At 41.3% G+C, this 10,448-nt stretch overlaps 1 protein-coding gene across 1 annotated transcript in view; it reads left to right on the plus strand.

The window, feature by feature from the left end:
* Window positions 1-4,707, plus strand: part of LOC138358146 (uncharacterized) — a 6,340-nt gene extending 1,633 nt beyond the window's left edge. Inside the window, exon 2 of the mRNA XM_069315651.1 lies at window positions 4,196-4,707. Coding sequence (XP_069171752.1) covers window positions 4,196-4,707 — 512 coding nt within the window. The remainder of the gene's footprint in view (window positions 1-4,195) is intronic.
* The last annotated feature ends 5,741 nt before the right edge of the window (window positions 4,708-10,448 follow it).

Consider the following 10,448-nt stretch of genomic DNA (forward strand, 5'->3'; position numbering starts at 1 on the left):
ATCTTTCTCTCTGTCCGTTTCATTAAGTACTTCATCTCCTATTCTGTATCCTGTGTCTGGCCTCCTGTTTCCACTGCCTAGTTTCATTACTTTGCATTTACTCGGGTGAACTTCAACAGCATTTGTTGGACCATTCACTCAGTCTGTCTAGGTCGTCTTGTAGCCTTCTACTATCATCCTCAGTTTCAATCCTCCTCGTAATTTTGCATCATCGGCAAACATTGAGAGAAACGATTCTATACCCTCTAGGAGATCATTTACATATTTCAGAAACAGTATAGGTCCAAGGAGTGACCCCTGCGGGACTCCACTTGTAACGTCTCGCCAATCTGAGACCTTACCCCTCACATTGACTTGTTGTCTCCTGTTGCTTAGGTCTCTTTATCCAATGGAGTACCTTCCCTTTAACTCCAGCCTGCATCTTCAGCTTTTTCACTAGTTCTTGTGTGATACTGTATCAAAGGCTTTCTGGCAATCCAAAAATATGCAGTCGGCCCACCCTTCCCTCTCTTGCCTGATTTTTGTTGCCTGGTCGGTAGAATTCAAGTAACCCCGTGAGGCAGGACTTGCCATCCTAAACCCATGTTGAAGCTGTGTTACAAAGTTTTTTCGCTTCAGATGTTCCACTAGCTTTCTTCGCACAATCTTCTCCCTCAGCTTGCATGGTATGCAGGTTAGGAACACTGGCCTGTAGTTCAGTGCCTCCTGTCTATCCCCTTTCTTGTATATCGGGACTACATTAGCTGCTTTTCAAATTTCTGGCAGTTTCCCTGTTGGCAGTGATTTTTATACACTATGGAGAGTGGCAGGCACAGTTCTTCTGCTCCTTCCTTTAGTATCCAAGGGGAGATTCCATCTGGGCCTATAGCCTTTGTCACATCCAACCCTAGTAAACACTTCCTTACTCCCCGCGTAATCTCAAACTCTTCCAGTGGTTCCTAGTTAACTATTCCCTCTCATATCTTGGAATATCTCCTTGCTCTAAGGTGAAGACCTCCTGGAATTCTTATTCAGTTCCTCAAACACTTCCTTGTCGTTTGTAGTGAATTCTTCCACCCCTATCCTTAATTCGTAACTGTTCCTTACTGTTGTTTATCTCCTGATGTGGCTGTGCAGCAATTTAGGCTGAGTCCTAGCCTTGCTTGCAATGTCATTTTCGAATTGTCTTTCTGCCTCTTTTCTCAACCTGACATATTTATTCCTGGCACTCTGGTATCTTTCTCTGCTCTCATGTGTCCTGTTATTCCTATAGTTTCTCCACGCCCTTTACTTTGCTGCTTAGCTGGCCTACATCTCTGATTAAACCACGGGTTTCTCACCTTCATTTCACTGTTTTCCTTTTGGACTGGGACAAACTTGTTTGCTGCTTCCTTACACTTCTGCGTGATGTAGTTCATCATGTCTTGGGGCCGTCTTCCTCCTGAGCTCTGTTTCCCATGCTATATCTGTTAGGAATTTTCTTATCTCCTCATAGTTTCCGTTTCGGAATGCCAGACTTTTGTTTTCAGTACCCCGCCTCGAGTTCAATAACCCTTCTTCAATCAGGTACTTAAACTCCAGTACACTGTGGTCGCTCATTCCTACTGGGGTCTCAAAACCGATTTCTCTTATATCGGAGTCGTTCAGAGTGAAGACTAGGTTGAATCTCGCTGGTTCGTCATTTCCTCTCATCCTTGTGGGTTCTCTGACATGCTGGGTTAAAAAGTTTCTAGTCACCACCTCCAATAGTTTGGCTCTCCACGTATCCTCGCCTCCATGCGGTTCCTTGTTCTCCCAGTCAATCTTTCCGCGATTGAAGTCCCCCATGATGAGCAGGTGGGATCTATTTCTACAGGCAGCAGAGGCTGCCCTCTCAATTATATGTGTGTGTCTGTGTGTACTTACCTAGTTATACTTACCTAGTTGTGCTTGTGGGGGTTGAGCTCTGGCTTTCTGGTCCCGCCTCTCAACTAACAATCAGCTAGTGTACAGGTTCCTGAGCCTATTGGGATCTATCATATTTACACTTGAAACTGTGTATGGGGTCAGCCTCCACTACATCACTTCGAAATGCAAACACTTCCAAATTTCATCTGTCTACTACTCTGAAACTGAAAAAATTATTTTTAATGTCTCTATGGCTCATTTGTGCACTCAATTCCACCTGTGTCCCCTAGTACAAGTGCCCGTTGTGATAAATAGTCTGTCTTTATCTTCCATATCAATTCCTATGAGAATGTTGTATATGGCGATCATGTGTCCCCCCTAACTCTTCTGTCTCCCAGTGACGTGAGGTTTAATTCCTGTAGCCTTTCCTCGTACCTCATACCCCTCAGTTCGGGTCCTAGTCTGATGGCAAACCTTTGAACTTTTTCCAGTTTAGTTGTATGTTTGACTAGATATGGGATCCATGCTGGAGCCGCACACTCCAGAATTGTTCTGACATATGTGGTATACAAAGTTATGATTGTTTCCTTACAAAAGATTCTAAAGCCGTTCTTATGTTAGCCCACCTGGCATATGCCACTGATGTCATCCTCTTAATATCTCTCTCTCTCTCTCTCTCTCTCTCTCTCTCTCTCTCTCTCTCTCTCTCTCTCTCTCTCTCTCTCTCTCTCTCTCTCTCTCTCTCTCTCTCTCTCTCTCTCTCTCTCTCTCTCTCTCTCTCTCTCTCTCTCTCTCTCTCTCTCTCTCTCTCTCTCTCTCTCTCTCTCTCTCTCTCTCTCTCTCTCTCTCTCTCTCTCTCTCTCTCTCTCTCTCCCTCTCTCTCTCTCTCTCTCTCTCTCTCTCTCTCTCTCTCTCTCTCTCTCTCTCTCTCTCTCTCTCTCTCTCTCTCTCTCTCTCTCTCTCTCTCTCTCTCTCTCTCTGACTCTTGAAGTATTTCATCTCCCTAATGATGCCTTGTATCTGGTCTCCTGCTCCCTACACCTATCTTCATTACATTATATTTGCTTGGGTTAAACTCTAACAACTATTTCTTTGACCATTCCTTCAGCTTGACCAGGACTTTTCGAAGCCTAAATCTGTGCTCCTCTGTCTTACTCTTTCTCATAATTTTGGCGTCGTCAGCAAACATAGAGAGGAATGAGTCTATACTCTCTGGGAGATCATTAACATATATCAGAAACAGGATATGTCCGAGTACGGAGCCCTATGGGACCGCACTGGTGACTTAACATCAGTCTGAAGACTCACCCCTCACTGTGACTCTCTGCTTCCTATTATATTATTAACTCTCTGATAAGGTACTCCCTTATCCACTGTAGCGCCCTACCAGTTACTCCAATCTGTTTCTCCAGCTTATGTACCAGCCTCTTTTGGGGTACTGTGTCAAAGGCTTTCCGACAGTCCAAGAAAATGCTGTCCGCCCATCCTTCTCTTTCTTGCTTAATCTTTGTCACGTGATCGTAGAATTCTATTAAGCCTGGCATATGTATACTAACTGTGATGAGTGTACTGGTGCAGTGGTTGGTGTACTTACAGTAGTGAGATTATTATGGTAGTAGTTGGCATATTGTGTCTGCAGTCGGTGTTCTATCAATGGTGAGTGTACAGTATTGTCAATGGTGAGTGAACAGTATTGTCAATGGTGAGTGTACAGTATTGTCAATGGTGAGTGAACAGTATTGTCAATGGTGAGTGTACAGTATTGTCAATGGTGAGTGTACAGTACTCTCAATGTGTGTGTACTGTCAATAGTGAGTGTACAGTACTCTCAATGTGTGTGTGTGTGCTATCAATTGTGAGTGCACTGTACTGTCAATGTGTGTGCACTGTCAGTGGTGAGTGTACAGTACTAACAATGTGTGAGTGTACAGAACTCTCAATTTGTGTGCACTGTCAATGGTGAGTGTACAGAACTGTCAATGTGTGAGTACTGTCAATAGTGAGTGTACAGTACTGTCAATGTGTGTGTACTGTCAATAGTGAGTGTACAGTACTGTCTATGTGGGTGTACTGTAATTTTTTTTTATATTGCGGCAGTTGTCGTGGATGTGCTATGACAGTAATGGATGTACTGTGTCTGTAGTGAGTGTACGGTGAGCGTCGCTGCACTATAGAACAACTGGATTGCGTTTGACACTTGTTAAACAAAATAATATTGTTGTTGACTGCCAATGGTTAGTTGTGCATGTAAACTGACTAATACACATTCAGAATGTCTTGATAAGCAATATATTACATAATGGAGCATAAAATAAGTTGAATATTGCAGGGACAGAATGTGTGCTTTACCAAGGATGGGTGACGATCAGCTACAATGGTTCGTTTTCCGATATTGTCAACCTCTACTGCTACTCTTCTTATCACTATGGCTTCGACCTCGCCCCTGCAGCCACCTTCACATCATCAGAACCTAACAATCTCACTAAACCTGAAAACGCTGTTCTAGGATACTACTGTAGTGATGTTCAGTACTGTTCAATCACGCTTATGATATCAAACCCTTGGTGGATGGCCGACCTTGGCTCGCCCAAGGCCGTTTCCATGATAGTTATCAAGACCCGAGAAGATCTCTTGGACTTCATAACCGTGGAGATCCGCCTGGGTAACTCCCCGAACTTCACCAGCAACCCGCTGTTTGCCTCGTACACCGGGCCTCCCACTCACCTGGAGATCGTAGTCCTCACACCATCATCCCCCATGACTGGTCGCTACCTCTCCCTACAGAGCATCACATCATTCGGAGCCCTTGGCTTCTGCAACATCCAGATCATTGCTGCTTAAACACTCAGCTTTGGTTGCTTACGTTAAACTAAACAACAAAGATGTTCTTCAGAATAATATCCACAGTACTTAATAAAGAATATCAGCACATAAATGTTCCATAGCATTATTGGCCACCCTGGTGAACTACACTTATTTAATAAGGATTATGATGGGAACATGACGTACAGTTAAATTGGTCTGTAAAGAAGGAAATGGTTTCTGAAGATTACATTTTTAAGGAACTAACAATCTTTCATAGGTGTGTCGTTATAACGTGCATACTATAAGGAATCCTTGGCAAGTGCATCCTTATTTACTGAACGGCCAAGTATACCGTTGTCTAACAACATTTGATGGTTTAATATAACAACATATGGACACAAACCATGGCGGATCTATTCACGTGATCTCAACAACTTGCTAGCATCACAGAATGTATACCAGAGTACATAAATAAAACATATAGATCATTGTAATCAATGTTTACCATGATCTATATGTTTTACAATGATGACCGTGTATAGACGGTGCCCACACCCGTCCCTACGCTACTAGTCTCCTTCAACCACTGTGTCATTGATAACTTTACAGCAGGAAGTGCACGTCCTTCTGTGGTGAGCGGCGTCCTCCACGCTCCTCAGTATAATGTCGGTAATATAATCCCAGGGATAAACTCGCTGTTCTGAGGGAAGCAGAATATGTTTGCGACATTGATGCTCATGCCTGTCTATTTGCTTTAATATTCGCGTTATTTATTGGCAACGAGACAAAGCAAGTGCTAATCTGCTTAAATACTTGAAAGAAAAGTGTTCAACCTTTGATTGGATGACTTCTGTTTGGACATGGCAGCTTTCTATTTCGCTGTCCCGATTCTTTTGTTTTTGTTAACCGCTGATTGAACTAATTTAATTCTGGTGAAAACCCCTATTGTAATGCAGGAGGATGTACATGACTCCAGCTTAGCACAGAATCAGCCACGTGAGATGATCTCACAGCTCCAGTACCTACGCCAGTTACTACAAGGGTCCCCAAACAGTCCAGCTGGGGCAGCTCCATCGAGGAAAGGACTTTGGAAGTAATGCTTTATGACAACAGGTAGTCCATTTCTCAATGTGAGTGCCTCCGATGAATTGCTTTCAAGAATCCTTGTCTTTATAATTATTAAGACAGGCCGGCTTCTCTTGAACTTCAAACTAAGTTCAAGTATATATGCGGCAAATGGGCAGTCTACTTGAACGCCTTACATGGCCTGAATTGCGCAAGATGGCAACCTAAATGAAGTTCTACTGTGTTATCAGCCTAACAATACAGCTTACTTAGTCTTAGGTGCAACTGATGTTTCTACCTGTATGGTTCGTATGGTTTCAGCTGTCCAAATTTTAATAATGGAAAAGTGAAGCCAACGGATTCTCCCAGTAGAGCTTAGCCCCAGCCAGGGAGAGAGGATATTGGTATGTTTGTATCCAGTATCCAGGAACTTTTGCTTGTCTGTCTTCTATGATCACAATATATCTCAAAAATATTTTGTGCGTGTGTGTGTCTGTGTGTGTTTAAGAGAAAAACTTTTAAGATGCACAATTTAGAAATACGACTTTGAAACAGTAAAAAAGTACACAAAAACTATAAAGTTTCCTGTTTTAATGGATATATGTATATATCTTATGCAATCCACAATCATATATGTTTAGTAGTTCAACAAAGCAAGTGCGATTTTAAATTACCGAGCGAGTTCACAAGTAAAGGGAAGGGGATGTAGGTCTCTACGCCAGCCTCATTCAGGAATGGCATGAAGTAACTCATAATGCAGGAGGAATTTCCTCTCTACACTTAAGCTGAGGCTCAGGAATAGCTTGACCCATGGAGTCCAGGTCTGGTAATCCCTTAAGTTATTCTACCACAGAAACCAAGCGTCTATGATCATACTGTTAGTTGTAGTAATGATATAATCCCCTAAGCTGGCTCTCCTTCTTTAATAATTTTGATTTAAATTTTGCACCGAGGGACGAGTTTTTTAAATATTGTAACCTTTAAATATATAAAATAAAGCAAAAAACACACGCACAGAGGGAAAGGGGTGGTAGAAGAAAAGCACACAGACTCTGTGTGCTTTCACTGTGTGCTGTGAGGGGATCTAAATATTCCTTCTAATGCGTTATGTGTGGTTTCCACCGAGGCAAAGGGTCTTCTTTTTTCAGCCAGAGATGGTACTCCCTTCGATATATATATATATATATATATATATATATATATATATATATATATATATATATATATATATATATATATATATATATATATATATATATATATATATATATATATATATATATATATATATATATATATATATATATATATATATATATATATATATATATATATATATATATATATATATATATATATATATATATATATATATATATATATCTCCGTACCTAATAGCCAGAACGCACTTCTCAGCCTACTATGCAAGGCCCAATTTGCCAAATAAGCCAAGTTTTCAAGAATTAATTGTTTTTCGACTACCTAACCTACCTAACCTAACCTAACCTAACTTTTTCGGCTACCTAACCTAACCTAACCTATAAAGATAGGTTAGGTTAGGTTAGGTAGGGTTGGTTAGGTTTGGTCATATATCAACGTTAATTTTAACTCCAATAAAAAAAAATTTACCTCATACACAATGAAATGGGTAGCTATCATTTCATAAGAAAAAAATTAGAGAAAATATATTAATTCAGGTAAACTTTGCTTATTAGGCAAATCGGGCCTTGCATAGTAGGCCGAGAAGTGCATTCTGGCTACTAGGTACGACATATATATATATATATATATATATATATATATATATATATATATATATATATATATATATATATATATATATATATATATATATATGTGTGTATATCACGAAAATAAACACGTGATTAAGAATGTGACAATGTCAGACCACGAAGGAAAAATGAAACAGGAAATTTCCTTAAGTACTTTCGTATATTAAATACATCTTCAGAAGGTCATTTTACAGATCGAGTGATGGGTATAAATAGGCAGGAGAGAGTGGTGAAGTAAGGTGAGGTACAATACTTGGACAACGCAGAAGGCCCATTGGCCCATCAGATGCACCCAATTGGCCCATCCGATGTAGCCCAATGGCCCATCTGATATAGCAGACATACAAGCATAATACATAGGTAATTATAACATAAAGAGGTAAATATATACAATAAATTAGTGAGACAAATGTTTTTCAATGATTCTACTTAAATCGCCCTTTAGCTGATCTATTAGAAATGGATCTAAGTTATATAGACCACTGCTAATATTCAAATTACTTTCTTTGGTGATCTGTATCAAAGCGGATTCAATTATGTTTCTGTTATAGGTGCTTTTACAATTTGTTATTGAAGACGCACTCTCCCAATCAATTTGGTGAGCTTTTTCTGACAAATGCACAAACAAAGCATTAGATAATTGGCCATGTCTTACAGAGTATTTATGTTGCGATATTCTACATTTTAAATCTTTAGATGTTTGCCCGACATAGAACTTATTACATTCCTTACAAGGTATTTTATAAATGACGCAATTATCACTACGAGGGCTGTTCCTTACTAATAGCTTACCAACAGTGTTTTCGTAGCTAAACATTACATCTATATTAAAAAGTTTCAAGGCCTTGACAATATTCTCAAACCCAGAGAAATATGGTAAACATAACACATTCTTTGGGCGAGTCCTTTCACTGCATACATTATTATAATATGTACGACGAGCTTTGTTACGACAAACTTCCAAAAAATTCAGTGGGTAACAAAGCTTAAGACCAATCGAATCAATATTCTTAAATTCTTCATCTAAGAATTCTGGACTCACAACTCGAAGAGCTCTTAGATACATTGAAGCAAAAATTGACTTTTTTACATTGTATTTATGCCCTGAAAAATAATGAACATAAGATAAATTGTTCGTAGGTTTTCTGTAAACACTAAACTTTAATGAAGAGTTTTCCCTATGAATAAGCACATCTTAGATGTGCTTATTCATAGGGATTTGCCATTCTTAGATGTGCTTATTCATAGGGAAAACTCTTCATTAAAGTTTAGTGTTTACAGAAAACCTACGAACAATTTATCTTATGTTCATTATTTCCCAGGAGCAACCAGTTGCGTTGCTCCTGGGAGTATGGGTTCGAGTCACTTCTGGGGTGTGAGTTTTCAGTTGCATATTGTCCTGGGGACCATTCAGGCTTGTTCGCATTTGTGTTCCTCACGTGTGCCCCAAAGAATGAGGTGATTTGGTCAAATGCTATGCCCAAGATTACTATCCGAGTGCTGGCGGTGGGGTGGTTCATATAGCCTCGGCTATCAACTCATTATGTCCGGTCGTGATGGTCAAGTGGATTAAGGCGTCTTGTACATACCAGTTGCGTTGCTCCTGGGAGTATGGGTTCGAGTCACTTCTGGGGGTGTGAGTTTTCAGTTGCATATTGTCCTGGGGACCATTCAGGCTTGTTCGGATTTTTGTTCCTCACGTGTGCCCCAAAGAATGAGGTGATTGTGTAAAATGCTATGCCCAAGATTACTGTCCGAGTGCCGACGGTGGGGTGGTTCATATAGCCTCGGCTATCACCTCATTATGTCCGGTCGTGATGGTCAAGTGGATTAAGGCGTCTTGTACATACCAGTTGCGTTGCTCCTGGGAGTATGGGTTCGAGTCACTTCTGTGGTGTGAGTTTTCAGTTGCATATAGTCCTGGGGACCATTCAGGCTTGTTCGCATTTGTGTTCCTCACGTGTGCCCCAAAGAATGAGGTGATTTGGTAAAATGCTATGCCCAAGATTACTATCCGAGTGCCGGCGGTGGGGTGGTTCATATAGCCTCGGCTATCACCTCATTATGTTCGGTCGTGATGGTCAAGTGGATTAAGGCGTCTTGTACATACCAGTTGCGTTGCTCCTGGGAGTATGGGTTCGAGTCACTTCTGGGGTGAATTTTCAGTTGCATATTGTCCTGGGGACCATTCAGGCTTGTTCGCATTTGTGTTCCTCACGTGTGCCCCAAAGAATGAGGTGATTTGGTAAAATGCTATGCCCAAGATTACTATCCGAGTGCCGGCGGTGGGGTGGTTCATATAGCCTCGACTATCACCTCATTATGTCCGGTCATGATGGTCAAGTGGATTAAGGCGTCTTGTACATACCAGTTGCGTTGCTCCTGGAAGTATGGGTTCGAGTCACTTCTGGGGTGTGAGTTTTCAGTTGCATATTGTCCTGGGGACCATTCAGGCTTGTTCGCATTTGTGTTCCTCACGTGTGCCCCAAAGAATGAGGTGATTTGGTAAAATGCTATGCCCAAGATTACTATCCGAGTGCCGGCGGTGGGGTGGTTCATATAGCCTCGGCTATCACCTCATTATGTCGGGTCGTGATTGTCAAGTGGATTAAGGCGTCTTGTACATACCAGTTGCGTTGCTCCTGGGAGTATGGATTCGAGTCACTTCTGGGGTGTGAGTTTTCAGTTGCATATTGTCCTGGGGACCATTCAGGCTTGTTCGCATTTGTATTCCTCACGTGTGCCCCAAAGAATGAGGTGATTTGGTAAAATGCTATGCCCAAGATTACTATCCGAGTGCCGGCGGTGGGGTGGTTCATATAGCCTCGGCTATCACCTCATTATGTCCGGTCGTGATGGTCAAGTGGATTAAGGCGTCTTGTACATACCAGTTGCATTGCTCCTGGGAGTATGGGTTCG

This window comes from Procambarus clarkii, chromosome 7 (genome assembly GCF_040958095.1).
Source record: "Procambarus clarkii isolate CNS0578487 chromosome 7, FALCON_Pclarkii_2.0, whole genome shotgun sequence".
Taxonomy (NCBI): Eukaryota; Metazoa; Arthropoda; class Malacostraca; order Decapoda; family Cambaridae; genus Procambarus; species Procambarus clarkii.